Source organism: Corvus hawaiiensis, chromosome 29 (genome assembly GCF_020740725.1).
Source record: "Corvus hawaiiensis isolate bCorHaw1 chromosome 29, bCorHaw1.pri.cur, whole genome shotgun sequence".
NCBI lineage: Eukaryota > Metazoa > Chordata > Aves > Passeriformes > Corvidae > Corvus > Corvus hawaiiensis.
In genome coordinates this window covers 341,910-369,690 of record NC_063241.1, presented here as the reverse complement: position 1 = coordinate 369,690, position 27,781 = coordinate 341,910, and the positions used below count along the sequence as shown (strand labels likewise).

Sequence of the window (27,781 nt, the reverse complement as noted above, 5' to 3'; positions counted from 1 at the left end):
ACTGGCTGGGTTAGGTGAGTCCTGGAGGGACATTGGGGATTGGCCCCATTGGAGTGTGGGGTCAGATGCTTCCCAGCTGCAGGAGGTTGGCATCTCTTTGCGATTTTCCTCTTGTGCTGTTCCTCCACCTTGGTAGCCGATCTCAGCTCTTCTCTCTGTCCCTTAGGGTATCCAAAGTGATGATCTCAGGTGTGTGGATAGGACTGGCTGGGGAGCATTTACTGGAGCTGTTTACTGGAGCCGTGCCAGCCCAGGCTGCTGGTGACCAAGAGCTGCCGTCAGGGAGCAGGGCAGCAGCTCTGGGTGGGCGCGCCGGGCTGGATGGCACTGGGGGCTCCCCACCACGCCTGCCCTCACCGTGGCCTCGGGGTGGCTCTGCAGTCCTGGCAGCGGGGCTGGAGGGGGGTTAGTGTCGGTGCTGGCCACTGTGTAGGGTGCCCAGGGTGATGGATCATGGCTACTGGCACCAGTGCTGAAGAACTGGCAGGGGTGTGGGTGAAATACAGGGGTGCAGGGGGTGGGGTGTGGGGTGGGTGCTGTGGGTTGCATGGGCTGCACGGGGTGGGATGGGGGCTCTGGGGTTGGGATGGGGATTCAGGGGTGTGGAATGGGGGGTGCAGGGGGCGGGATAAGTGTGTGGGGTTGTGTAGGGTGCAAGGTGCAGGGCATAGGGTGCAGACACTGGGCTGCCAAGTCCCAGGCAGAAGGGTTGTTGCAGGTTGTGCAGGTTGTGCTGAGGTGAGGCCAGGGGAGGGAGGTTGTGGGGTGCACAGGAATCGAAATCCCACTGCAGCAGCAGCTGCTCTGCCCCAGAACAAGGATCTCTTGCTCCAGTTGCAATTCCAACACTCTCGCCGTGCTCCTTGCCACCTCCAGCCTTGGGGCCTGCAAGCTGACAGTGCCTGCTCTTGTCTCACTTGGTTGGATTTCCCAAACTTGATCATGAGCCTGTAGGGAGGTTCCTGGGTTCCTGCTGGCAATATTGATCTTTGACGATCAACACTTCCTCTGGCTCTCTGATGCCCCAGGACACGTCTTCGCACCTTGCCCCACGCACAGCCCCATGCCATGGGCAGTTTGCTCTTCTCTGAGGCCCAGAAAGCATTTTTCTCCACTAGCTGCCTGCAGGCCAGGGAAAATGCTGCATTTCAGGCTCTTTCTCAGAATTTCTAACATTTTCTCCATTGCTGTGCTGGGAACCTCCTGACCGAGATGAGCAGGAGCTTCTGCTGGGCAAGATGGACAGGGAGACACCCAGAGGCATACAGGGAGCAGCAGCTGGGCTAGGAATAGATCATGGGGGGCTGCCAAGGCAGCAGTGAATTCCCAGCCACCCACGGGATATCAAGGACACTAATTACAAGAGCTTGGAAGAGCAGCTCATTCCCAGAAGCCGAACATGTCCTACTGGCCAAGGACCAGTAGCAACGGGCACATGCCTACCTGAAGGCAACAGGGATGCCCGTGTTCGGTCCCCTGCTACCAGCACATCTGCAGCACAGGCAGCTCATTTTGCAGTACTCCTGCTGTTGCCTTACAGCCTTCTTCCTCCTCCTCCTCCTCCTCCTCCTCCTCCTAGGGCCAGCGTGGGGGCAGCACTCCTCACTAACTACTGCTTATTTTCCACGTAACTCTAACTGCAGGGCACAAGGAGGTGTGAAACCACCTCACACCACTGGCAGCAAAGAAATTCTTCGGCACTGGGGGTGTAGGGGTGGCGGTGCAGGAGGATGGTGTGTCTCTGCCCCTATATGCGCACAAAATCCAGCATTATTTATGGACAGGAAAAAGTTACAAAGGGGAACATTACAGGCTGAGTATACCTGGAGTAACACAGTGGCTGATTACAATTACTGACACTGCTGGGTGAGGTGTAATTAATATTGCAGAGTAATTACATGGTTACTTCATCTGTTTAAAAATATATAAATATTCTCTGCTGAGTTTTCATGGAAAGCAGCAAACACGAACCCCAAAGTCGGAGCCTCGCACGGCTCCATGCAAGGATCCAGGAAAGCCAGAACACGACACTGGGGAAGAACTGAGGAGGAAAAAGGGAGAAATAGTGAAAGAAAAACAGAAAGTGGCTGGTTCCAGAAGCAGCCAAGTGATGCCAAGGGTACCTCAGGAAGCTGCACACCAGCAAAAACTATAACGGAGTCTGAGATGCTGCACTTTGGCAGGCATGGGCAGCACTGCCATCGCCAAGATGCTGCCAGAGAGTGCTGCTGCCCTCCACCAAACCCAGCAGAAGTGGCATGAAGGCGATGGGCTTTGTTTTAAACAGATGAAGCACCTGCCCCTGCTACCACATCACTTGCCAATGAGCTCCTGCTTGATCCTGGTGGATTTGACACTGCCAACTGGGCTCAGGCAGGGAGCCCAGTTGTGTTCCCAGCACAAGTGGAGGTGGTTGGAGCTGGTGAGGTGTTTCATCCAGCACTTCTGAGACTGCTGCAAAGAGCCCACTGGCTTTGCAAAATGCTGAGAGGCTCCCAGCAGGCAGTGATGTGAGCACCTGGAGACCCCCCCAGCGCCCGGGCTGGCCTGCCAGCCCCATCACTGGCCACCAACACATTGGCTGGGGCAGCCCGTGCGTGGCCCTGCACGCTGTAGGCACTGCTTTCCTGGCTCTGGCATGTGTCTCCAGGCAGGATATGACACTAAGGACCAGAAAGAAGAAGTGTCCATTGCTCTTCCCTGGGTAGAAAACACTCACAGCTCCAGAGAACTCCCCAGGAAGGTTACAGCCAGACATTGTCACCCAGCTGTCAATGTGAAGGGGCTGTCCTGTGGGTCCTGGCAAGGAGATGGGATGGCAGGGAGCATAGGCAGCGTCAGCCAGAGCCTGCATAAGGAACCTCCCACATTGGCATCTGCCTGGTGAGGTTAGGCAATGGTGAGAGGGGCAGGGGGCAAGGGGAGTGCCCCAGGGAGATAAACTCTCCCTCCGGTGTCTCCGTTGCTTCAGTGCTTCTGACTTGGTGTTTTGTTTTGTTTTGTTTTGTTTTTTCAAATGTGAAGACCTGAGATTGAGCGTGGGTTTTCCGTCTGCCACTGGATGCCGCAGCACAGGCTGGCCCGAGGCATCACCTTCTGTCCCCTTCCTTCACCACGTGTAGAGGCACCTGAATGGGGATGCAATTCCCGATACCAAGGCGTTGGCAAAGCTCCGAGCATTGCTCGGCACTGCTGGTCCCACTGGCTCCAGCTGAAGGGTCCTGCAGCGGTTCAAGGACCAGAAGAAAGTTCACAGAGACCTCATGATCTGTGTGGAAATGCTTCCCCTGTCCACAGTGGGGTTGAGGGGCTGCATTTTAGCAGCTGCTTGAGCTCGTGTAAGGGGTGGGGAAGGAGGTGGAGCTGACCCCAATGGGGCTCTCAGAGAGAGGTGTTTGGGGGGTGCCCACCGGCACGCTGACCCCCCGGGCCTCCAGGACGGCGGCAAGCAGGCGCTGCTGCTGCTGGCGCAGCATGTCGGCCATCAGCAGGGGCAGGGAGTTGAAGCTGGCACTGAGCTGCTCCAGCTTGGATTCCAGGCCACTGATCTGCTTTTCCAGGTCCTCACTGCGGTCATTTAGCTCGGTGATGAGGTCGTACATCACGTTCTGCATCTGGGGAGGGGACACAGGGGACAGTGGCAGGGTTAGCACCATGGCTGGAGGGGTTAGTGCTGCTGCTGCTGGCAGAGCTCATTCCTTTACCCCTTTCTGCCCTGAGAGCTGCCCCATCTCAGCCCGCCCCAGGTTGCAGCCCCTCCAAGGGTTCTGTGACTGCAGTTTTGCTCATGCTTGGCCATCAAAGCAAGGAAGCTCTGCTGGCCCTGTGCTGCTGAGAAGTGGTATCCCTTGCAAAAAGGGTTGCAGGGAACCCCTGGCTCATGTACGTGCATTTCCTCCTGCTTTGCAAGGGCAGCTGCCCCATAGCAGCTATTCCTTGCTGACATTTACTGAGTCGGAGCATTTTGAGGTCAGCCAGGCTGCTTTAGTTTTTCCGAGTGAAGAAAAACACTCAGGTAGTCTGGCCAAGCCCCAGGGTCCCTGTGGGACTTGCCTTCGAGAGGTCGACAAGGGTGTTGGCTTGGTCACTCAGCTTCCTCTGCTCCATCTTCACGCTCCGTAACCTGGGGAGAAGGAAAGAGCACATGGCTGTACTCCCTCCCCTGTTTCACAGTGCATCTGGAGACCTGCCTGCATCCCAGGCAATGGAAAACTGTCCCCACACCCCTGCCAGGGACAGGATCCTGGTTTATCTGGAGCTCAGTTTGCCCCCAGCCCACCGCACAGCCTCTTACTGGTGGATGGCTTGTAGGAACTTCCTCTGGTGCTTCCTGACTTTAGCATGGTCGATCTTCTTCAGCAGCTTGGTGTGCTTGTAGATAAGCCATGTTTCCCGCAGGACGTTGGCTGCTGCGTTCTTGATCTGAAAAGGAAGAGTTGCTGCAGGTCACCAGCCATGTGAGATTTCACAGAGACACTGGTCTGGCTCTGCTGTGAACCAGTGTTGCAAGAGCACTTGACCTGCCCCAGCTGGCGTGAGGCGCTCGGCTTTGCACCCGCACGGTGTCCTGGACTGTTGCAAGCGATGATGGGCAGCTCAAGCAGGAGAAAGAGAAGGCAGAGCACCCACATCCCCATCCTACTCTGCACTCATGCTCCAGCACCTGGCTCTTTGCCTACACACAAAGCCTCAAGAAAAAAAAATCCCCAAGTTTTTCTTGATTCCTGCACCCATCTGCCCTCTCGGCAGGTCCCAGTTGTGCTGCTGGCACTGGGACGTGACTCCGCAGACTCCCCAGCTAAACCGCAGCTCTGCTGCTCGTTCCAGGAGGAACCGGCTGTCGTCTGCCTGGCATGGAGCCTGCAGATCCATATCAATGGCCAGTGGAGTGGGGCTGACCAGCTGTTTTGCTTTCCCAGCCCGGTCACACCAAGGTCCTGACTATTCCTGGGGTGTCAGGGCTCTGTCTGGGGCTCTGCTCTCTGGGGTGAAGTGGGTGCCCTGGTTGCATACCACCACTGGTTTCCTTTCCAAGGGCTGCACTGATGCTCATTTTGCCACCATACCCTCTAAAACATATTCTAGTGTGCAGAGCCCATTATATGACACGCCACTGTTGGTTTGCCAATGCTTTGCCATGACAAAGCTGCCGAGACCAGAGACTTCCTGCAGCTCCCGCAGGCTACCAGGGATGTGACACCAGACCCTGTATGACAGTGACCCCATGGATGCCCCACTGCAGGCTCTGGGTCCCTCCTCAGGGGAGCCTCACCATGTGGTTCTTATCTGTAGTGGGCACTTAATCACTGACATCCAGTTTTCTTCCTGACACCAAGAGAAGTGAGATCATGCTCTGGAAGAGGAGGGAGTATGCTCCTAGAGGGAGTGTCACCTAAATCCCTGCAACAGAACTGGTGCTCTTTGTCTCAGCGTAACACTTGTGCCTGTGCTGCATCCACAGCACTTGGACAACATCCTCAGCAGCGGTACCTGCAGGACCCACATCCAAAGATGCCAACACCTTCCTCTCCTGTTGTACCCTCACTCAGAGATGCTTCCACCTTCTTCCACTGTGGTACCCACAGGATCCAGAGGTGCTTACACCTTCCTCCTGCCATGGTAGCCCAAATCCCCAGCTCCTGGCACACAACATGGCCCCCACTCCTGCTGTCCCCCATGGCACCTTACCCGCTTTGTCAGTTGTGTATCCATCATGAAGTTGTGGACGTGCTTCTCAGCTTTGGTGAGCTCCAGCTTCCTGGCCACCACAGCCACCACCAGTGCTGTACATCCAGCACCCTGTGCAGGGACATCAGTTGGGGAAACAGTTTGTTATCTTCTTGTAACACCAGCACTCCCACCCTCATCCTTGCAATCCACTAATTAACTAAAGCTACATGTCCTCCCCATTATCCTAACAAGGAGATATTACAGAGCCTGGATGTCCTTGAGTGGCTGATGATAGGCTGTGTAACTAATGGCAGAGGCCAGGGCTATTAACAAGGTCAGCAGTGGTCAGTGGTGAGCCTGTGCCACTGTGGGCCAGAGATCTGCCCCGTGCCAGTGCCCTGTGAGATGGGGAGCCCTCCACTCCCAAGAGAGGTCTGGAGTGGGAGAGCAGTGGGGAAGCAACAGGCGACATGGGTGAGAGCAGAGAAGAGGCTCCAAATCAGGACCCTTCAAACTGCCGTGCATCCCAACTGCACTAGCTGGGAACTCGCTTATCCCAGCAATCAGGGCCAGATCTGTGTGGCAGCCATCATCTCCAGTGCACATTTGTGCCAAGGTGCTCTTTGCAGAGCCTCCATGCTGTGCTCCTGAGCTCTGCCTGCTGCTGCTCCTACCAGCTGAGTCGCTTCCCCCTAGCGCTCTGGCAGAGTGCTGTCAGCCTGGCAAGCTCTCCTTAATTTAATAAAGAGTCATTAATTAACCTCATACCCTGAGCTGAATCCTTCAGCATCCTCAAAGGTCCTGCTGCACACTCTCAACTCCCGCCACCTCCCTGTTCCTGGCAGGGCGACCACCCCTGGTGCTGGGAGTGGGGAAGCCCAGCAAAGCCTCCAGCTCCAGTGGACACGAGTGTCTCCGTTCCCAGGGGTGGGGGGGCTGTGCTGGGTGTGGGGGGACACTTTGCCAGATGGTGTCTCACTTCAAAGTAACCACTGGTTAGGGAAGAGCTCTGGGAGCCTGCAGCACCGGAATCCCCTCGGCTGAGCCAGCAGCTTCTCCTCTGCTGGCAATTGCTGCATCACCCCATCCACAGGGATTTTCTCCTTTGCTTGGCTCCCACCACTAACAGCAGCCTTGCTGCATCTGACCTCATCCAAGACTGATCAAGGACTTGCAGATAATACAGAATTAATACCCCTTGGTGGAGCCTCCACAGCTGATGGTACTCATGGGGTGTCAGCTCGGGCTGCCCTAGCTGGGAGGAGGGATGGCTCCATCCCCAGGGCCTGGAGCTGAGGCAGGCAGAGCCAGGGTGCTGATGGCTGGGGTGGATCTGTGGAGGAGCTGTGACCACAGGGCCCCCAGCTGCTCCTTCAGCAGCCTGGGCTAGAAAGTTCCACAAGCCAGGAGATCTCATCAGCGCCTTGGGGCAGGTATGCTGGAGGCCCTGGAGAATGGTGACCTTTTGGCCAGAAGGAAAGGAAGCCATGGCAGATGAGCAATGGAAGCCAGATGGTATGGACCGGATGGCCAAGGGATACTCAGGTGCCCTTCTGCTCCCTGGTGACATCCACCAGGGACTCCACCAAGGGCCTCCTACCTTACTGAATGTGGGTCCAAATCCACCTGAAATTCATCAGCCGAGACAACTCTATCAACTTCCAGGCTATGAGACCTCAGACCTGAAGCCATTAGGCCTTGTACGTGGACAAAACAGGTGGGAAACAGGTCCCCGTAAAATCCAGTGGCCCTGCCTCTGCAATGGAGACAGGCAGAGCCCACAGGATGGACAACCAGCTTGGCATGGCCCTTACCATGATGCCAGTGAGCAGGCAGACTCCCTTCCCACAGTAGGTGTGTGGGACCATGTCACCATAGCCAATGGAGAGGAAGGTGATGGAGATGAGCCACATGGCACCCAGGAAGTTGCTGGTTACATCCTGCTGGTCATGGTACCTGCCAAGGAGACACGGACATCAGTGTCACAGCAGGGGACAGGGATGGATGTGGCAGAAATGGGGGTACCTGGGCACCATGGCTTCCCCAGCGCGGGCTGTGCACAGGGTACAGGATTAACAATACAGTGGGATGTGCCATAGTAGCAGTGGTTGCACAATTTCTGGCACTGGAAAACCCGCATGGACAAAATGAGAGCAAAAACTCAGTGGAAAGGGCTTCTGCTTTCAGTCAGGCCTGTCACCACATCCCAGTCCTGTCGGGTGTCCCCAGTGTCATGTGCTGCTGCAGTGAGAACTGGCTGATGGGAGAAAGAGCTGTGGCTCTGCAAAGCCCCTGACCACAGCAGCCCACCGTGGGCATCCTCGCCTGCATCTTGCTGGTGCTGCAGCCTGGGCTGTGCAGCTCCAGAAGACTGTACTGTCAGCAGCCCCAGCAGAACTTCTAGGGATGGATCCTGTCGAGCCTCTGGCATGTGTTTGGCTTTCAGGAACAGGGGAACAGCTCACACGCTCAAGACACAGCACATGTGGAGTGGCTGCAGCTTTGGGAATGCTGCAAATTTTCCAGGTCCCTGCTGAGATGTGAGGTCAATGACCACTCCGGCTGTCTCAGACATTGGCTGTGGCTCCTCCAGCAAACACGCAACCAGGGGCCCCAGCTGCCTCCAGCTCCCCAGGGCTGGCGCAAGCACAGCCAAACCATGCAGGTACGTTTCCTGAGGGATGCGGTGCCGACTCCTGGCAGCGGAGCAGAGCCTGGCCCAGTCTGCAGTGGGACTCAGCCCTAAGTTGGCAGGGGCAGGCAGTGCCTTTACCCCACTATCAACAGGATGGTTGTTCTCCTGCCTCCCTGGCAGGCTTCTCCCAGCCTCTTCACAGAATCCAGAGAGGGAAAACAGATGGAGCTTTTGGCAATCCCGGCTCCAAGATCATCACTCGCAGAGCAGTTGGGTTTTCTCCTCTTCTGAAATGTTTTTCCCTCAACTGGAGACTCAAATGAAATCCTGGTTCAGGAGAAAGCACCCTCAGCCATGGTGAGACTCACTCTGGGCAGGGTTGGCCAGGGGAGCTAGAGCCCATAAGCACAGTGGAGCTCCCCAAAACTCCAGCGCCAGCAGTGGGGCATGCACGCTTATCCCGGCCAGTGTACTCTCCTGAGGAGAGCTGAGCCCACCTCATCCCGCAGGATGGAATGTCCTGAGGGGACAACCCCGAGAGCATCATGCTGGACAAGGGAGTTACAGGCCTACTGGACAGAGGGGCATTTACTCTTCTGAGCAGCACTTTGAGCAAGAGGGGCTGGCATGTGCCACAGCTGGTGTGGGCAGGAAGAGGGGCCACCTGCTTATGCCAAGGGTTGCTGCAATCAGTCAGACCCCAGCACCACTTTCTGTTGTCCCGTTGTCCGCCCGCCCCCACTAAGGCCATGGCCACCCTCACAACTGTGGCGGCTGCGAGCATCACCCTATTGCCACGCCATGCCACTGTGGTAGCACCATCCCGGCTGAACCGACCCCATCGCTTCGGGCAGCCGCAGCCGGTGCTCGGGGCTGGCTGCAGCCCCGTCCGGGAGCGGGCTGGCTGCACGCCCAGGCACTCGCCCAGGCACACGTGCGAGCCCCCGTGCGCGCCGTCGGCGGGCAGCCCCGGCAGCGCTGGCGGCAGCGCAGGCACCGCGGGCGGCGGTGCGGTGGCCGGGCGAGCGGGCGAGGTTGCTAAGCGACTCTCTGCCTTCGGAGAGGTGCGGCCCCGCGGCGCGCACGGGAGGATGCTGCGCCCACAGACACTGGAGACCACAGTGCCGAGGAGACGTGCCACGGCCGTGCCACCCCAGCCCGAGGACCATGTCTCGGAGAGGCACAGCCACCTCTAAGCTGCCTGGCCCCAGCGGGTGCTGGTTGGGAATGGTCCTGCAAACCACAGCAAATTGGTTTCCAGTGCCAGTGACATCGGTGTGCACAGGGGGACACATCCGGGGTAGCCGTTGTGGGAGCTGTGTGAGCCCCAGGGCTGGTGTACGCACAAGGGGTGTTGCATCCCTCACGCATGGAGCATGTCCCAGGGGTTCTGCGTTCCCCCAGTCCTGCATCCCCCAGGACTGACGCATCTCCAGCCCACCTGGGTTCGCTTCTGCCACTCTGTACATAGAGGGAGGTGATGGCAACTGCGGTGCTGATGATCTGCAGTGCCTTGTCGGCAGAATTTCTGGGTTTTTTTGTTTCTAATAGTTCTTAATTGCATTTTCCAGCCTAAGCCTCACCAGGTGTGGGATTACCCTCCCGTGTATGTCCTGGGTGCCTGTCTGCCTGCTCCCTGTTTAGGAGGCATAAACCACAATTTCTCAAACACAATTAGGTAGTGCCTGAGGATCCAGCTCATAAGGAGAGCATCATTAAGGGAGGCAGGAAGGCAAACACAGCCAGTAAAAGCTCATAAAATCTCAGTGTGCCATCCCACACCACTGCTGCAGCACTTACAGCTGCCCTAATGCCCCTTTGCAGCATGACCAGAGCAATGGGTCCCACCCTGGGGAAGAGGAGGGGTGGCCTTCCTCTCACTTTGCAAGCAATCTGGGTGTCCCAGGTAACCCTGGGGTGCCAGCTGGTGTGATCCCACCAAGTTAGTTCCATCCTTAGTTCCAAGGATGACACAAAGCTGCCACAAAAGGACAGCTTGTGGAGGACCTGCCCTCCCTGCCCCAGGTGCTGCTGGCACCTTGCACTGTGGCTGTGGAGAAAACCTTCTGGCACAGCACTGGGATGCCACCAGCGCAGCCCCCTGGTTCCTTCAGTAGACAAAGAGTGGTGGCAGGTCCCTGAGAGATGGAGGTGCAGTGATACCCACCAGGCCGGTCGCCACAGCAACCCCGGTGCTGAGCACGCCGATGCTGGCATCATGCCATCAGGCTGTGGGTTTGTCACCGCAGTGTTGTCATGGCAGTCAGTTTCAGTGATGCTGGAGCCTGAGCCAGGCCCTGTCACTCACCATCAGCACCTCTGGCCTCTCCCCATACACAGCCCCCCAGGCTCCCACCATTCTCCATGTCCCCCACCTGTGCTCCTGGGGCTTCTGGCACCACACACTGTCCCCTTGTACGAGGACCCTGCCTGGCCCAGGTACTGCACTGTGAGGACAGGGCTGACCCTGCTCTGCTTCCTGCCTGTGTAGACAGTTTATCATCTGATAACAACAGGGCTCAGTGGAGGGAACCCGTGGCTGCCGAGGCTCCAGAGCCCTGCATCCCTCCGGCTGGGTGTTGGGACACCACATCTCCATTGAGCATCCCAAACTGCCATGAATCCTGAATCACAAACTGCTGAGCATCCAGAACCACTGCACATCATCATGCACATCCTGAACCATTGCACATCTTGAACCATGGAGCATCCCAAACCTCTGCACATCCCAAACTGCTGCTTGTTGTGCTGTCCTGAACTGCCGAGCATTCCAAACCACCAAGCATTCCAAACTGTTGAGCATCTTGAACTGCCGAGCATCCTGAACTGCCGAGCATCCTGAACTGCCACATACCCCAAACCATTGCTCATGCCAAACCACTGTGAATCCCAAAGCACCCCAATTCCAGTGCATCCTAAACCCCTCTCACCTCTCACACACACGGACTGTCCATGCAGCAATGATCCAGAGGGAAATGCTGAAGACCAGCAGCACTGTCCCAGGGCAGATGGTCATGAGTGTCTTCATGACGAAGCGGGTGTTGAAGTTAATCTTGTTGAGTGCCCCAATGCTGCGTGAGGAGGCATCAGTGAAGAGCTTGCTGTGCAGCAGCATCACCCGAGCAATCAGGTAGAGGCGCAGGAACATGGGGATGGACAGGATGATGTCCACATCAGCCTCTGCCCGAGAAGGTGTGTAGGAGAAAGCCAGGCGAGCTGTCCAGAAGAATTTGTACTCCCCAGGGATGGGGTGTATGGCACAAACCAGCATCTCCAGGCTGATGTAGAGGATGCGCTCATAGGTCATCGCTATCCGCCAGTCGTCAGCTCCGTTGTCGATCACAAAGAGCTACCAAGATGCAAAACCACACGATTACTAGTGGCCCCAGACAACTTGCCCACTGGGATCCCTCCCTCCATAGACAGTGGGGGTCTGACACCAGAGCCAAAAGCAGCTGGATGTGGCTTATCCAGGAGTGCTGGGGATGGACGGAGAAGAAAAATGTGGGAATGAGCCACCACCAACCTCTCTGCTGCCCTGCTAAAGTGTGTTGGGCATGGCCACGTTGCAGGGGACACCAAAAGCTTTAAGGTGCCCAGAGCACACACCCAGGCACAGCATGGGGACAGCTCACTCAAACTCTGTCTGGCAGGAGCCCACCTCCCAAAATGTCCCCCTCACCCAGGCCACGGAGATGGGCAAGCCGTGGTGCCACAGAGCACCAGCATGAGCCACCCCAGCCCCTGTGCTCCTGGTGCTGCACTGATTTCACTGACAGTCACCTGGGTGCCAGGGCAATTTCTGGGGAGTGAACGCCACAGCGAGAGCATCCAGCTGCCGGCGGAGATGGGATCCAGTTGTCATGGCAACTGACAGTTCATCCTGGGTACACCAGCTCCTCTCCCATCATCAGTGATGGAGTTGGGGTCTCTGCAGGAGCTGGGGAGATGGCAGCTCAGTTGGCCTCTCTGGGATGCTGTCAGAGCCCTGGGAGTCACCCACCCTCTCCTGCCTCGGCAGGGCTGTCCTGAGGCTGCCATCGGCTTCTCCCTGGTGTGGTGGGGACACCAGTATCACCCACAGCAGCAGGGATGTGCTCAGGGCCTCTCTGCAAGCAGCACTTGGCAAAGAAGCCACCAGGAAGGGATCCAAGGGGGATGTGGCAGCCGGTGCTACTGTCCACGTCCCCAACCCTGCAAGCATGAAACGATGCTGGCTTGCTCACTGATCCGGGGCTGCACACAGCCAGGGCAGCGGATGACTGGTGGGTGGGGAGCATGGCCCCAGCTGGCACTGAGCCCAGGAACAACCCTCCTGCCCTGCCAGAGGCCTCAGTGCACCTGTGCCAGCCGCCTTGCTGGCATGGCACAGCACTTGGGGCTCTCCCTGGGGATGGCAGGAGCCACCAGGACTGACTCATGGAGTGGCTGTCCCAGCCACCTCCCTTTCTGTAGGGAAAACTCTGCTCCTTTTAGCTGCTTTGTTTGAGAAATTGTTTACAAAAATGCTCCAAGCTGTCAAGGGAGATCCTCAGGCATTTAGCAAGCTGACAGCCTATTCCTTCCTGGAAAAGGGTGTTAAAATAAACAAATTAGCAAGAGGGAAAAGGCAGGAGCCTTTTGACTGCATGGTGGGGGGTTGCCATAAGCCAGGGAAGGGAAGGAGCAAGAGAGGATTTGGGCAGGATTCCCCTGAGCCAGCCCCTCTCAGTTCTGTACCTGTAAAGCATCAATATGGGTTTCCATGGAAACCTAGTGTGGTTCGGTGGTACCCAAGGGGGCATTCCCCGACATATCCAGCATCACTGGCTCCAGCAGGGGAAGGAACAAGAGTGTCAGCCACCACATCTCCGGACAAACAAAGCCCAAGGAAAGCTACCAAGACACCTCATGGGGACTAAAGTTTCACCAAAAGTGTAAACAGCCCCAGGCACTCCAAGTACAGGGACAAGGGGTCTCTGCCCCCCCAAAACACCTTGGCAGGAGATGGCAGCATTGCCAGCACTGCTGTCCTTCACATGTTGTGATGATAGTGTGGTGCTGGCAGAGGATAGCAGAGAAACTGAGGCACAGGAAGACCCTCAAGTATCCCAAAGGACTAATTAACACAATTAGTAGGATGATAGAATCACAGACTGGTTTGGGTTGAACAGGACCTTAAATCTCATCTTATTCCAACCCCTTTCATGGGCAGGGACACCTTCCACTAGACCACATTGCTCCAAGCCCCGTCCAACCTGGCCTTGAACACTTCCAGGGATGGGGCAGCCACAGCTGCTCTGGACAAGAGAGGAAGAGGGAATCCTGAGGGAAGAGGCTGAAGTCATTGTTTCCCAGAGGCTGGGAGGTCTGACAAGTGCCATGGCCAGGGAGCACAGTTCCCCACCTTGGCTGAGAGGTACAAGAAGTTGAGGATTTACAGCTCTGGCAGCCCCATTCCATTCAGCTGGATTATCAACAAGTCCTTCAGAACACTTTATAACACATAGGGCAACCAGCAGCCAGCACAACTTCCTTTGGAGCAGATCAAGTCAAATTCATCTAATTCCCTGTCTTGACAGTGTAACTGGCCTGGCAGAGCAGCCAGGACCATGGTGAGGTTCAGTCCCCATGTGCAGAGGGACAGCAGTGGGACTTTGGCTCTGGTCAAGGCAGGAGAGGTGGGATGACCTGTGTGTCGCCTGGGTGGATGTTGTGTTTGCACAACCCACTGCCAGGAACAACAAGCGGAGGAAACACTGAGCACCAGGGGCACGGCTCGCCCGGCTGACCCCAACCACCGTCATCCCAGGGTAAATATTATTCCAGCAAGAACCAGAGCTCTCAAATATTTGCCTTGAGTACCTCACCCCCAGGCTTGGTCCCCATGCAGGCAGGCTGAGCTGGACTGGGGGCTGCCCGGACGGAGGCAGGCAGGGAGTGGGATGCTGCTGCCAGCAAAACCCCTCAGTCCCCCAGCCCCAGGAGGGACAAGGTGGGATTATGGTGCACTCAGGGCCAGGGGCTTTGACATCCCTTCCCAGGATGCTCCTTCTCCTGACTGGTGATTCATTCCTCCCGTGCCCAAAACAGGCTGGCATTGTGCCAAAGCTAGGTCGCACAGGGAAGCACAGCCTTCCTGGAAAAAACTAGGAGTCCTTTAACTTCCCAGGGAGGAAGAGAGTGTGCAGCCCTGATTAGAAAAGGATTTCATGGCTTTTCTTGGCACTTTGACTGGTCTGAGCCATTCCTGGCTACAGTCTCCCCAAGCCACCAGCAAATCTGCCAGGCACCCGGGGCCCAGACAGACCCCCTTGGTGCCTGGTCTGACTGCCCCCCAAGAATCCTCACTGCCCCCCAAGACCCTGACAAAGAGGAAGGAGTCTCCAGGATGGAGCAGGATGTGAGCTCAGGTACTGTGTCCCACCCAGGTGGTTGGCAAACCCCACAGCAGCCCCTTGCTAGGCACTGGTGATGCCAGGACCTACCTGCACCTCCCGTGTGTGATAGGCGATAATGAGGCCCAGCAGGATGACGGTGGAGAGGCTTATAAGGCATTTCAGGGCCAGGGAGAACATGGAGTCCTGCAGGGTGAAAGCAGGGAAGGCATTAGGAGGTACACAGCTGTGGGACTCTGCTGGCACTGGACTCCACACCCCAAAGAAGATGCTGCCCCCCAACACCTGCTGTCCCTGTCCTCAATAGCACTTTTGCTGCTTCAGCTTCCCCCCCAAGCAGCTTGGCATGGTATTAAGGGCACATAAGTACCACCAGCATCACTGGCACCGCTGGTACCACCAGCACCACATGCCCTCTCTCCAAAACTCTTTTTTAATTCTCTTCTGCCGAGTGCAGTTCCCAGCCTCCCCTCTGAGATGTGCGATGCCAGTGCCCTGGCCCCGTCTAGCCTGAGCCCAGTGTTATGGTATCCAAACAGATGATTTAACTAGACCCTCCTGCTGCTTAGTCTTATGTAAATTAAACCAGCCCCTGATTCGCTGATGGCTGAACTGGTGGGTCCCCAGAACCCCACTGGGAAAAGCAGGAGTCACTGTTCCCTTTGGATACTGGTAAACTCACGTGCGTGCCAGCCACAATCCAGCCCCACTGATGCTAGGGCATTGGCAGCCCTTCACCAAGGTGTTATTCCCAAACCAACCCCCTCACTACTGCACTACACACCTCCACACCATCCCCAGCATGCCGAGCCCCAGCATGGTGAGGCCTGGCACACTCATGGCATGCTAAGACCTGGCACACTCATGGCTCCCCAGCGTGCTGGGCTGGCTTCAGCCTTGCTTGGCTCCCTCTCCCCAGTGCTCCTCATCTCCACAGGGTGTTTGCATGCAGAGAAGGGACTATTTGCTGCGGAGGCGGCACTGCATTGTTAACAACTTGGCTCTGGCTGTGCAATTGTGTGGATATAATGGCTGGTGCTGAGAAAAGTGCTGGGACTAAACACTAGCTATTAACAGGCAAACTCTGAGGCAGCATCATGCCAAGGTGGCTCTAGCAAGACCCTTCCCAGGCACACAAACCCTGCCTGATGCACGGGCACCCACTGCCCCACCTGGCAAGTGTTACATACTATGTTTACCAATGCCTCCTGCCAGTGCTGGGTCTGAAGAGACCTGTCAGGAGGAGCCATTCCTGGATCCCATGCTCGCAGCAAACAACATGGGGTCTTGGCTGAAGTGGGGCAAGACCTTGGCACCCCTGGCACATGTCCTGTTCCACCATGTGGGTGGCAGGATGCTTCACTCTGGTGGTGCTGCACAAGTGGTGGGAAGCAGCAATATTGTCCTGTGGGCAGGAGAGGCCCTGTCCTGCCCACAATCGATTGACAGGCAGGGAGCAGGCAAACCCTGGCCACTTCCCAGTTCAGCCCTGGCACCCTCTGGCTGGGAGCATGAGGTGGCGTGGCTGGGGCCATGGGGCAGAGTTGGAGCTGTGCTGACATCCCCAAATGCACAGAGGCAGCCAGCCCTGATCACACGCACTCCCACACTCATGGTCATGTCCCTGCTGGTGAGTGCTGGTTTCTCACCGGGGGCTGTTGTGGGGGGATTTATACACGGTCGCTCGCTGCTGCAAATCTGGCCAAGGGCCTGCGGAGGCCGGAGCCAGGGACTCTCCTGCACCCTGTGGCTGTCGGCACAATTGTTTGTGTCACAGCGGGGCAGGGGCGCAGCAGCGTGTCACAGCTGCTGCATGGCAGCAGCGCTGACTCATGGGGTCTTCCCCAGCTGACACAGCAGCTCAGAGTCGTGGGGCCAGCGAGCACAGTAGCAGTACTGCTGGCAGCTTGGTAAGAGTGGACAGTCCCCCTGGCAGCAGGCATGCAGGCATGTGGAGCCTGTGAGGGCGGCTGCGACTCAACAGGTAGGAGATGCAGGTTGGGGGATGGTGGTTTGGCTTCGCTCCTGCCAAAGGGGAGTGGGAACCACCAGAAAAAGGTGCTGGCATTGAAGCATCTTTCTCTCTCAGCAAGGGTGCCAGGGATGCCAGCTTGGCACCAAGGCATGCCCCTGCCTCAGACAGAGCAGTGGAACTGCTGCCCGCAGCCCCCACACACCCACTGACCCTGGCAGCCATGGAAAGACGGGGCTCAGTAACCGCCCCATGAGGCACCTCTGTGGGGAGGCAGCAGGGCTCCCCAAACCCACAGGACCCCGGCAACATGCCTCCCTTCCTCCACCTCCTCTGCTCACACTGCCCTCCCCGCTGCCCATGCCGGATAATGGCAGGAAGTGGTGAGCAGCCCCTTCCCACCCTGCTTCTTCCCCTCCACTGGCGGCACCATGGCATGGGGACCCCCGCTGGCTGCACCCCAGCCCCCTCAGCAGTGCCGTCCCGCTGACGCCCATGGGTGCTAGTGGGGGTGCTGATGCCTTCCCCTTTCTGGATAGATATAAATAACATGACAGATGTCTATACAAAGAGTTATTCATATCGCTGCCAACCAGCGCAGCCTGGGAGCAGGAGCTGGAAGGGACGTGGGGGGGAGAATTATAAATAAAAGACACTGTCCTGCAAAAAAAAAATGGAAAAAAAAAGGCAGGAAAGGGTGTGGGGGAGGAGGCGGAGGAGGGAGGGGGTGCTTTGCTGCACCGCCGAGGGCACAGTGTTTTTGAGGAGTGCACTGCCATGCCAGCAACAGGCACCACAGACCTCAGTGGGTCGGTGCCTGCTGCTGCAAGTGCATGGGGCAGGACTCGATAGAGCACCCACCGGCACACAGCCCCCACGCCTCCAGCCAGGTGGTCACCCTGTCCAACACCTGTGGCTGTGGCATGTACTAAAGCTCTGGAACATCCTGTCACTCACCAGCCAGCCTGTCTGACCCTGCTCCACTCCAGATGGGCCAAAGAGCTCCATGTTTATCCCATGGGATACTAGATGAAGCAAATGGCTCCATGCTCACCCCACCAGGCACCATCTGGTGCCACCAGCCCCACACACACACACCCCTGGCCCCGTTGGTACCTTGGAGTAGAGCCCCCAGGAGAGCTCGGTCTCAATGACCATGACGACAATGCCAAACATGCCGAAGATGAGCGCGTAGTCGCTGAGGCGCTTCCTCTTCTCGAACAGTGCCCGGCGGTGCCCAAGCCGGTAGCCAATGTTCTGTGCCTTGCGCTTGGGCCCCTTGGCAAAGGTGGTGGGGGCTGGCCGGGCAGGCGGGCGGGTGGGACGGTGGGTGGCAGGTGCATGGTTGTCCTCGCGTGAGACAACAATTTCAGGCGGTTCCCCGGCACCAAAGAGCTGCAGGGGTTGTGCCTCCGGCTCGGCCTCGATGAGGTTCCGTCGGGATGCGCTGAGTCGACTGAGGGGCTTCATCACCCCCCCGCTGTACTTGCAGGAGCTCATGGCAATCTCGGTGAAGGGGTTGCTGTCCCGCCGATGAACCAAGGGGCTGGGCTGCCGGTGTTTGCTGCTAGCCACCCCAGAGCCCGCTGGGTGGTCGCCGAGGTTGAGCTGGCTGCCGTGGCGGGAGGAAGGGTGGAGGGCGGCGGGGGCGGCGGGAGGAGGAGGAGGGGCCCGTAACGACCCGGGCGAGGAGTGCAACAGGCTGTGCTGGAGCGGCGGCAGCGCGGAGGGCGGCGGCGGTGACCGTTCATCCCCCGGTAACGGGCAGGGACACCGACCATCCTCCTCCAAGTCCCCCACGCCCGAATCGTGGAGATGCCCCGATGTCTCCATGACGGCGGTACCGGCGCCGCTTTACAGGGCACCGGTTCCGCTTTACTTGCCACCGGCCCCGTTCGCTGGATCATGAATGGGCTCCGTGCTCTCGCCGCTATCGCCGCCGCCACCGCCCCCGCCGCTGCCGCTGGCCCGGCCCCGCAGCGCCATTGGCCACGCTGGGGCTCCCCGCAGGCTGACATCATCCCCGCCCGCTCCCCGCTTTGTATCTCCCCCCCCATCACACCCCCGGTTCCTGCATCTCTGCGGGGTCGTTCGGGACTTGTAGTGCACCGGGTTGCACCAGTGCGCCCCGACGGACAAGTCCCGAACGACCCCTCATCTGTTTAACCCACTGAGTGCCCGCACGGGCATCTCCCCTCTTTTTATATAATCCCCTTAATCCTCTTAGAGGCTGGAGATTACGAGCAGCAGCTGGAGCAGGTGTTCCCATTCTGGGGGTGTTGGGGGTGTGTGTCTCACGATGTCCCCAAGGTCGGGGTCAGGCTAATGGTAGACCCAGAGTACGGGATACATATATATATATATATATGTATATATATATATGTATATATAATCCCCCCTCAAAACCCCCAGCCCACCCAAGAACCACCACCCCCACCCCCCCGTGCCCAGCTGTTGCAGGAGAGGAGCAGATATGAGTGCAGGAGTTTGGGAAGCAGATAATCTGTAGAGAATTGGCTGGTAGAAACACTGTTAAAGGACACCATGAAAAATCCAGCTGGTGGACTCCCTGCTTGGACAGAAGGTATTGAACTGCACTTCTGCCTCCCAAAAGCTGGGAAGCCCATGGTGAGGGTGGGGCAGCATCACCTGTGTGTCCCTTCCCCAGAAATGAGACACAGGCCCAGCGTGGCAGCAGTTCTCAGTGTCAGAGCTTTATTCCAGAACAGGAAGCATTAGCAGGAGGTGGAGGGGGAGATGCTGAGGGGCTGGGGGGGGGAATTATGTGGTCCCCAAGCTCCAGTAGAGAGATGTGGAGCTATAGGCTCCTGTGGAGTGACTGCAACAGCATCTCCAGCTGCTCGCCCAGGGCCACCTTATCCCCGTCATTGGTGATCACCCAATCAAAGGCCACTCCCTGGTCCAGGCCGCACTCAGATTCAGCATCGTCCACCCCTAGCAGCACAGAGTCCAGGGAGGCCCCAAGGATGGTCAGGATCTGTCCATCTGTACCCCCACTATGGCCTCACCCTCCAGAGCTGGGGGGCTTGATCCAAAGCCTCTCACTTTGGTAGTGGAGGCTGTGCCCATGGGGCAACCCCAGTTTTGGTGTCACACTTGGGGAAGCTGCCCTTCACTTGCTCACCAGTGACAAAGACCCAGTTCCTCCTCTTCCTCGTCTCCTCAGTAGCCACCACCCGCACAGTCTGCACCACATCCCCATAGACATCCCGGAACCACTCCACATCCGAGAGGCGCCGTGTGTCACTCACCACCTGCGCAGGGGCTCCATCAGCACCTGTCCTCTGCCCCCAGAGCCCCTGTGCACCCCCCAAAACTCACCCACACTGGCTGCAGTGCCCCCTCCACTGCTGCCCGGCAAAAGAAGCCAGGGTCAGTGTGGCGCTTCTCCTCGCCCCAGCGGATCATGTCCTGGCGGAACATCTCCTTGTAGGCGCTGGCATCCAGGAGACGCTGGAAGTCAAGACCATGCTCCTGTGGGGAAGGGGGGTCAGCAGGCATGGCCTGGGCCAATGACCATGGCACAGCCATGGCTGTTGTGACAAGCCGTGCCTCAGCACAGCACGGCAGAATGGCATGGCTCAGTACAGCACAGTGTGCAACAGCTTGGCACGATGTGGTACAGCACGATCAGGGGATGGCACAACTCGGCGCAGCATGTCCTGACACGGCTTGGTGTGGTGCAGCATGGCACAGCTCAGCACAGGATGGCAAAGCATCAGACAGCACAGCACAGTGCGGCAGGGCAGGGCACAGCTCAACACTGTGTGGCATGGTGTAGCGTGGCATGAGCACGGGAAGGCACAGAACAGCAAAGCACATGCCCTGGCACAACTCAGCGTGGCACGGCACGGCTCGGTGTGGTACAGCACGAGCGTGGGACAGCAGAGCCCGGCACAAAATGTCCTAGCACAGGTCGGCGCGGCCGCGGTACCTTGGCGTACTGCTCCTTGAGGGGCCCGGAGAGGCGCAGGACGGTGCAGACGTCGGGGCCCAGCCTGCGGGAGAGGGGTAAGCGGGACGGGCACTGGCACCGGCTCCACTCGGCCAAGTCCCGGCCTCCCCGTCCTCCGGTGCCATCCCCGCAGCCCGCGCCCTCCCCGCGCACACCCCCGGCCTCAGCCGCGCCCCGCCCGGTACCGGCTCCGCAGCTCCTCGGCCACGAAATCCTTGCCCGATTTCCTCTTCCCGCTCAGCAGCAGCACCGCGCGCGGCGCCGCCATCGGCCCTCCGCCCCATGGCCCCGCCCCGCTGGCCCCGCCCCCGGCGGCGCGCCCGCCTCGCGGCGCCCCCTGCAGGGCAGAGCCGGCACCGCAGCGAGGGCGCCGCGCGTCCCCGCCGGGACACGGCGAGCCCGGGCCCCCCCCAGGATCCTGCACCCCAGGCAACCCTCTGTCCCCCTCCCTCCCAGTTCCTCCTTACACCCCCCATTCTCCTCTGAAGCTCCCTCTCCCCAGCATCCTGCTCCCCCCAACACCCCCTTTCCTCCCAGCATCCCCATTTCCCCAGCACTCTCCCCCCAACAACCCCTATGCCTCTTCTGCACCCCGCTTTCTCCCAGCATCCATTTCCCCCAGTACCCCCTTTCCTCTCCGAGCACCCTTCCTCCTCAACACTCCCTATGCCCCCTCTGCACCCCACTTTCTCAGCTGCCCCTCACTTCCTCCAGCACTCCCTTTTCCCCTTCACTGTTCCTCCTCTAAATCCTCATTTTCCCCCAGCACCCCCAATACCCTTTCTTCTCCCCCAGCAACCCCCTTCCCCTCTACTACACCACATTCCTCTCTGTCCCCCCTTTTCATCTGCACCCCCTCTCCCCCAACAGCCCTTCCTCCTCCCTGCACTCCTTCCTTCCCTCTCAGCACCTTTGCCTACAGCACTTCGTTTCCCTCTGCTCTCCCCTTACACTCCCTATTCCTCCTCTGAACCCCCATTTCCCCAGCTCTCTTCCCCCAGCACCCTCCCTTCCCCCCACCCCCAGCACCCCCCTTTTCCCCACATCCACACAGCTCTGCCCAGCGGTGACTTTATTCATGGTGGCAGTGCAGCATCACACAGTGCCTTTGGTTGGGAAAGTGGCCCTACTTGGCCCTACAGGGTGCGATGGTAGCCCCCAGATGCCCACAAACAGCACGCGGGGAGCCCTTGCGTGGGGGTGCTGGCACACTATAACACTGCCCCCCCGGCTCTACCCACCCATGCCATGCTGCCTCTGGGCTCTTTGTCTCCACATGTTCCTGGAGGTGCTGCAAGAGAAGGGGAGGCGTGAAGGGGTGCAGGGGGAGGGAATCCCTGGGGACCCCCGGCACCACCCGCCCCAGCTCACCCACTGTAGTGCTGCAGCATGTACTCCTCGAAGCCATCAACCGCCTCCTTGTCGCCCCACTCCTGCCACGCCACCTCCTCAAGCAGATCCTCCACATCATCCACAAAATCGACAAACCGCAGACGGTCGTGGGCAAAGACACCGTCAGCCCTAAAGGCTCCATCAAGCTGTGGTGCCAGCCTCTTGAAGTGCCTCCCCAAGCCCAGCTGCCCCATGAAGCTCTCCAGCAGCTGCAGGAACTGCACCTTCTGCACCGGCTCCAGTGCAGCCCTGAGCACTTCCTGGCCCTCCTTGTGGGCACAGTCAGTCACCCCAAAGCAGCCCTGTGGTGCCCGGTACCGCCTGAGCCAGGGCAACTCATGGGAACCATGCTGGGGGTGGCTGTGAGACAGCTTCCCCCAGGCTTTGCCTGGCTTGTGCTCATGGGGGGTTCGGGGATCCTTCCTGTGGGGTTTGCCATGCTCTCTCCTCTCCTGCTCGTGGGGTTTGCCATGCTCTCTCCTCTCCTGCTCGTGGGGTTTGCCATGCTCTCTCCTCTCCTGCTCGTGGGGTTTGCCATGCTCTCTCCTCTCCTGCTCGTGGGGTTTGCCATGCTCTTTCCTCTCCTGCTCGTGGGGCTTGCCATGCTCTTTCCTCTCCTGCTCGTGGGGTTTGCCATGCTCTCTCCTCTCCTGCTCGTGGGGGTACCCCCTGGCACCATGCTGTTTGTGCCACCTACTCTCCTTCTCCACCTTGAACGGCTTCTTCCAGGGTGATGGGAAGGACCCCAACCCCTCTGCCTCCAGCACCTGGGCCAGGTGCTGCTCCAGGATGCTTAGTTCCTCCAGAAGCCCCTTGAAATCCCCAGAGCCCCGTGCACGGTCCAGGGTGTCTGCTAGCTCTTGCCGCAATGAATCCAGACTGCCATGCCACCGTGCCGCAGCTTTGCCACGCACGGACGTGCCTGTGGCACGTGGCTGCTCTGCTGCTGGCTCCCTGGGGCTGCCCGGTGCCCCTGTGGCCTGCAGGCGCCGCAGCTCAGCCTGGGCCTCCCGCAGCGCAGTGACCTCCCGCTCCAGCGCCGCGCGCAGCTGTGCATTCTCTGCGGCCAGACTCTGCTGCTGCGCCCCGGCTGCTGCCGCCTCACCCTCGCTCCTGTGCAGCAGGGTCCGCAGATCTTCCTTGTGGGCCTGGGGCAGGGGTGGGGGCTGTGAAAGAGGTGGCAGTGGGAGAGCAGCACCGGGACACAGCACTGGGACATGGCACCGGGCACCAACCTGCAGCTCTGCCTGCATGAGCCGGATCTCCTGATTCTCTTTGGCCAACTTGTCCAGGAGTTGGCTCATGGACTGCACACTCTGGGAGCCCCCAGCATCTGGCAGAGGGGCCTTCTGCTGTGAGTCCTGGAGGACAGGAAGGTTGGAAGCCCTGGGGACATTGAAGACACCCTCTGCCCTCACTCAGCCCTGCTCGAGACCCCTCCTTACATTGCTGTCTACAGACAGCAGCAACTCCTGCTCCCCAGCAGCCAAGTCCCAGCTCCCCACACTCTCCACAGGACCTGCAGAGGAGGACATGGGTCCGAATGTCCAGGCTGCTGCAAGACGTCCCCCTGCCCGGGTGGGCTAGTCCCCTGTACTCACCCTCTGCCATGTCGTAGATACCACCTGGGGAGAGGAGGGGACAATGAGGGGGATGTCTGGACCTCATCCTGTCCCTGGGGCCTCAGCCACTGAGACCCCCCACTTACCAGTGATGATCAGCAGCCCCACAGCGACCAACGCCAAGGCTCCCAGCAGGTACTTGCTCATATTGAGCCCATCCTCACCAGCGTCTGATGTTCCCCGGTGTGGGGAAGGTGTGACTGTGGGGGGCCCAGGATGGGGCTTGTGGCCCTGCCGCCACCGCAGCCCCTCCGTGTCATTGTCACTGCTGGTGCAGCACACGTCTTCCATTGTTGGCCCTAGGGGGAAACGGGGGGACCTCCAGGGAGGGTCTGCACCTAAACACTGCCAGCACAGATTCCCCCAGGCCAGTCCCCTGTGAGGCCCTGACCTGCTTGGGGGGTGTCAGGGCAGGGTTGTGGCTCAGCCTCAGCATTTGGCTCCTGCTTGTTGCCCTCCAACATGCTGGGCACTGCAGAGCCATCCAGGGCAGGCACTGCTGACACTCTGGAGTCCTCACGCTCCTCTGGGTCCTGCAGACACAGGCACTAGCACATGGGGTGTCCCTGTAGGGGGAGCAGCCCACCAGTCCCAGCTCAGCCCCAGCGCCCCGGTTCTGACTCACCCCCTGCCTGCTGCCCTCGGGGCACAAAGTCCAGCTGGGGAAGGTAGTGATGCCATTGGTGGCCGTGGCTGGGGAGAGGCAGAGCATGGGGATGAGACAGTGGCACAGGAAGGTGACACCAGGCTTGCCCCATACCCAGAGTGGCTGCCTGCCTGTGACTGTGTCCTGGGTGCCTTCATCCTCCTCCTCCGGTTCCTCATCCTCAGACCCGTGGGAGGTTGAGTCCTGCTCTGGACCCACCGTGTCAATGGGCAGACCCTAGGGGAAGTGAGGACATATGGAGACACCCTTAGCCCTGACCTCCATGTGCCCCACTCTGCCTGCAGCCCCAGGTAGGCTCTGGAGGGTCTGCCCAGGGGTCTCCAGCTCTGGGGGGCTGCCCTAGGGGCCCCAGTTCTGGGATGTTGTCCTGGAGATCTCAAGTAGTGAGGGTCTGCTCTAGGGGTTGCCAGCCCTCACCTCGCTGCCCGCCAGCACCCAGCTGCTCTCTGAATCTCGGGGCTCCAATTTCTCCGCCATAGGGACAGTCCAGTGCTACCTGCAAGGAGACAGACCAACGGACGCACGGACAGCAGGACATGACCCAGCTCCCAGTGCCAGCTGGATATGACCGGGAGAGCCATGGTGCTGCTGCCAGCCAGTTCCCCCCCAGCCACAGGCTGGGGGGCTTTCAGGGAGCCGTCCCGGTGCACCGGCTCTGCGGCTCCACTCCCACTGACACCAGCTGCCGCCGCTGGGTATTTTTAGCCGGTGATGCCTCCCGGCAGGTGGACGGGTGACGCGGGGCCTGGCGTGGGGAAACCAGGGGCCCCCGGTCCGGATCCCACCGCCCCACAGCAAAACGGCAGCACCGGAAGGGGGTCTCGGGCAGCCCCAGCCTCCCTCTTCCCCCCCCACCCACCCGGGACCCAGAGCCGGCCTGGGAGTGACGGCCCCGCCGGTGACAACCCGCTCCTCTCCCCTCCCCACGGCCTCCTCCGAGCCGCGCCCGCGCCCGCGCCCCCCGCCCCGTCCCGGGGCCAGGTCCGGCCCGGCGGGGGCAGCGCCTCCCCGCGGCCCCGGGCGGTACCTGCGCCGCCGCGTCCCGCCGGGAACTTTCCCCGGGGCCGCCGCCGCCCTCGGGACGGGGCGCGCACGTGACGCGAGCAGCCAATCGCAGCCCGCGGCGGCCGCGGAGCGTCGCAGGGAGGCGCGCGGGGGGCGGGGGGAGCGCGCGCGGCCCCGCCGGTACCGAGCACCCCACCCCGCGCCCCCCCCGGGACCGGACACCACCGACACCCCCGCACACCTTCCTCGGACAGACACCGAGACGCGCGTTTAAGAGTTTTATAACGACGGTACAAAAATTTCCATTAACGATTGGCTAAAACGGACGGAGCTGGGGTGGGGAGCGGGTACCGGGACCATTCCGAGCACCGGAGCAGGGGGCACCGGGACTGCCCCGTGAATGTGGAAGGAGGCACCAGGACCGCTGCACAGCCCAGGAGGTGCCCCCTGCAAGGGCAGTGACCTAACTGGGGGCAGCACTGCGGAGCACCAGGAAGCCTCAGCCCTCCCAAAGCCGCTGCACTGGGGCCTGGCAAAGGCATGGCCAGCACCGTCCCAGATCCCCCGGTGGGTCCCGGTGGCAGGCAGTGCCTGGCGAGCAGCCACAGCCAGTGCATGGCAGTGCCTCTCTGGCTGGTGTGGGGGCAACAGCTACAAAAAATGGGGGTTTGGTCCTAAATCAGTGGGGGAAGCTGTACATGGCGGCTGAATGGTGGCTCAGCCGTCGTTGGCGGTCACCAGCTGTCCCATGCCCTCCCGGATGTAGACCGACTGGATCTCTTTTGTCTTGAGGCAGAAATCGCAGGCCCAGACGGCAGAGGCCTCAGTGGTGAGCAGCCCATAGGCATTCTCGGTCATCCCCGTGCACTCTCGGTGGAACCACTTCTGGCAGGAGGCCTCACACAGGATGGCGTCCTGGTCATCGTTCACCTCGTTGCGACAGGCCCCGCAGGGGTACACAAGCCCCGGTGGTGGCTGGTGCCCTGAGGTGCTGGTGGCCTTGCCGGGGGGCGGAAGTGGGAGGCTGTTGGTCTCCGGAGTGCTGGCACTGCGGCCAGCGCTGTTGGGGGCAAAGCCAGGCTGTGCCCCGTTGACGGTGGCGGGGGAGCCCGAGTGCTGCTCCTGGGCGAAGGTGCTGGGGGGAGGGTTCTTGCCCCCTTCTTCGCTGCTAGCAGGGAAGCTGGGATCCGCCCCAGGGAAGGGACTGGCGGTGGGGGGCAGGGGTGGCATGTTCTGCCCGGGGCGCTGCATGGGCGATTGTCCAAAGAGGTTGCTGGGCTGGCTGAAGCGCTGAGCCACTGCTGGCCCCCCGGGGGGGTTGAGGGCTGGCCCGGGGCCCATGTCCCCCCGGGGGGGCTGCCCCATAGTGGGGGACATCATGGGCCCGAAGCCCGCAACAGGCCCCTGCATGAGCTGCCCCATAGGGGGGCTGAAGTTCTGTCCGAGGGGCTGGCTGAAGGGCTGCCCGGCGAAGGTCAAGCCCCCCGGCTGCACGTAGTTGGGATTCTGGGGGGGAATGCTAAAGGCCGGGCCCATCTGCCCGGGGGCGAAAGGCGGGGGCTGCCTCCGCAGGGGCTGGGGACCCCCGCCGTAACCGGGGGGCACCTGCGGCGACATCCCCCCCTGCACGCGGAAACCGCCGAAGGGGACGGGGCTGCCCAGGAAGGGGGCAGGGGCCGCCCCCACCTTGGGGGCTCCGAAATCATCCTCGAAGGGATTGGAGGCCACCAGGTGGTCCACCATAGGAGTGGGCGGCGGGGCGAACTCCGAGAGATGCGAATAGGCAGGGCCCTGCGGGGAGAAGGTGACGGTCAGGGTTGCCGTGGCCCCCCCTGGCCCCCGCGCCGCCCCTCGCCCGGCCCTACCTGCGTGTTGGACTTGCGCCGCTTCTTTTCGGGGCTCTTCATCTGCAGCCCTGCGGGGACAAGCGAGGCCGCGTCAGCAGGGCCCGGGCGACCCCCACCCACCCCGGTCCCGGTCCACCCGCGCTCACCTGCCTTCCCCTGCTTCCGGCCGGGCCCGCCGGCGGCAGTGCTGCCCGCGGGGTGCGGGGGCCCCGGCGGGGGCGGCGGGGCCGGGACGGGTCCCTCCAGCTTCTCTGCGTGCGGGGCAGCCATAGCCCTCACAGCGCGCGCGTCGCCGCCATGGCCCGACCGGAACCGGAACCCGCGCGGGGCCAATCACACCGCGCAGGGGGCGGGGCCAAGCGCGCGAGACATGTCAATCACCGCAGACTCCCACCCCACCCCTCGGCCGGACCAAACCAAGTGCAGCGCAATGGAAGGGGGGGGGGAGGATGCGTGAAGGGAACAGACGGGACAAACCACGGAGGCGGGCCTGGGGAGGGCACGGGAAAAGGACGAAGGGGAGCACAGGGCGGAGCCCACAGCGAGCACGGCTCACACCGGCCAGGGCCTAGAGAAATACCACCTCTAATACAACCGCCCACCCCACCCCCAGTGACC

The 27,781-nt window shown here is 60.1% G+C and overlaps 4 protein-coding genes across 6 annotated transcripts; all 4 read right to left on the bottom strand.

Annotated features, from left to right (window-relative positions):
• Positions 1-578: 578 nt before the first annotated feature.
• KCNN3 (potassium calcium-activated channel subfamily N member 3) lies at positions 579-18,620 on the bottom strand. The gene is made up of 8 exons (XM_048289009.1): positions 17,771-18,620; positions 14,773-14,868; positions 11,236-11,654; positions 7,485-7,626; positions 5,689-5,799; positions 4,295-4,422; positions 4,054-4,123; positions 579-3,614 (listed from the first exon to the last, which is right to left on the bottom strand). The coding sequence occupies exons 1-8, from the start codon at positions 18,485-18,487 to the stop codon at positions 3,318-3,320; spliced, it is 1,980 nt and encodes a 659-aa protein (XP_048144966.1). The 5' UTR covers positions 18,488-18,620; the 3' UTR covers positions 579-3,317.
• A 727-nt stretch (positions 18,621-19,347) lies between these two features.
• PMVK (phosphomevalonate kinase) lies at positions 19,348-20,923 on the bottom strand. 2 transcript variants are annotated; one of them, XM_048288817.1, is made up of 5 exons: positions 20,816-20,923; positions 20,610-20,673; positions 19,997-20,149; positions 19,800-19,929; positions 19,348-19,609 (listed from the first exon to the last, which is right to left on the bottom strand). In XM_048288817.1, the coding sequence occupies exons 1-5, from the start codon at positions 20,896-20,898 to the stop codon at positions 19,473-19,475; spliced, it is 567 nt and encodes a 188-aa protein (XP_048144774.1). In that variant the 5' UTR covers positions 20,899-20,923; the 3' UTR covers positions 19,348-19,472. The 2 variants fall into 2 exon arrangements, with proteins under 2 accessions (XP_048144774.1, XP_048144775.1); XM_048288818.1 differs by having other exon boundaries at positions 19,997-20,128.
• A 764-nt stretch (positions 20,924-21,687) lies between these two features.
• On the bottom strand, positions 21,688-25,146 carry PBXIP1 (PBX homeobox interacting protein 1). Its single transcript, XM_048288703.1, has 11 exons — positions 24,729-25,146; positions 24,422-24,527; positions 24,270-24,337; positions 24,036-24,177; positions 23,731-23,943; positions 23,624-23,647; positions 23,468-23,541; positions 23,258-23,383; positions 22,644-23,170; positions 22,002-22,445; positions 21,688-21,921 (listed from the first exon to the last, which is right to left on the bottom strand). Exons 1-11 carry the CDS (start codon positions 24,786-24,788, stop codon positions 21,864-21,866), a joined length of 1,842 nt encoding a protein of 613 aa, XP_048144660.1. The 5' UTR covers positions 24,789-25,146; the 3' UTR covers positions 21,688-21,863.
• A 435-nt stretch (positions 25,147-25,581) lies between these two features.
• PYGO2 (pygopus family PHD finger 2) lies at positions 25,582-27,527 on the bottom strand. Of its 2 annotated transcripts, XM_048288699.1 has the most exons (3): positions 27,310-27,514; positions 27,182-27,231; positions 25,582-27,107 (listed from the first exon to the last, which is right to left on the bottom strand). In XM_048288699.1, exons 1-3 carry the CDS (start codon positions 27,431-27,433, stop codon positions 26,034-26,036), a joined length of 1,248 nt encoding a protein of 415 aa, XP_048144656.1. In that variant the 5' UTR covers positions 27,434-27,514; the 3' UTR covers positions 25,582-26,033. The 2 variants fall into 2 exon arrangements, with proteins under 2 accessions (XP_048144656.1, XP_048144655.1); XM_048288698.1 differs by having other exon boundaries at positions 27,182-27,527.
• Positions 27,528-27,781: the final 254 nt, after the last annotated feature.

Excerpts from the sequence above, each read along its gene's own strand:
- PYGO2 (XM_048288698.1), bottom strand. The coding sequence starts at position 27,433 with ATGGCTGCCCCGCACGCAGAGAAGCTGGAGGGACCCGTCCCGGCCCCG. Across the intron at positions 27,108-27,181 it reads GGCGCAAGTCCAACACGCAG|GGCCCTGCCTATTCGCATCT; the intron begins GTAGGGCCGGGC and ends TTCTCCCCGCAG.
- KCNN3 (XM_048289009.1), bottom strand. The coding sequence starts at position 18,487 with ATGGAGACATCGGGGCATCTCCACGATTCGGGCGTGGGGGACTTGGAG. Across the intron at positions 11,655-14,772 it reads ATCACACACGGGAGGTGCAG|CTCTTTGTGATCGACAACGG; the intron begins GTAGGTCCTGGC and ends GCATCTTGGTAG. Across the intron at positions 3,615-4,053 it reads CCCTTGTCGACCTCTCGAAG|ATGCAGAACGTGATGTACGA; the intron begins GCAAGTCCCACA and ends TCCCCTCCCCAG.
- PMVK (XM_048288817.1), bottom strand. The coding sequence starts at position 20,898 with ATGGCGGCGCCGCGCGCGGTGCTGCTGCTGAGCGGGAAGAGGAAATCG. Across the intron at positions 20,674-20,815 it reads GCCGAGGAGCTGCGGAGCCG|GCTGGGCCCCGACGTCTGCA; the intron begins GTACCGGGCGGG and ends CCTCTCCCGCAG. Across the intron at positions 20,150-20,609 it reads TCAAGGAGCAGTACGCCAAG|GAGCATGGTCTTGACTTCCA; the intron begins GTACCGCGGCCG and ends CCTTCCCCACAG.
- PBXIP1 (XM_048288703.1), bottom strand. The coding sequence starts at position 24,788 with ATGGCGGAGAAATTGGAGCCCCGAGATTCAGAGAGCAGCTGGGTGCTG. Across the intron at positions 22,446-22,643 it reads GAGCATGGCAAACCCCACGA|GAAGGATCCCCGAACCCCCC; the intron begins GCAGGAGAGGAA and ends CAAACCCCACAG. Across the intron at positions 21,922-22,001 it reads ATGCTGCAGCACTACAGTGG|CACCTCCAGGAACATGTGGA; the intron begins GTGAGCTGGGGC and ends CTTCTCTTGCAG.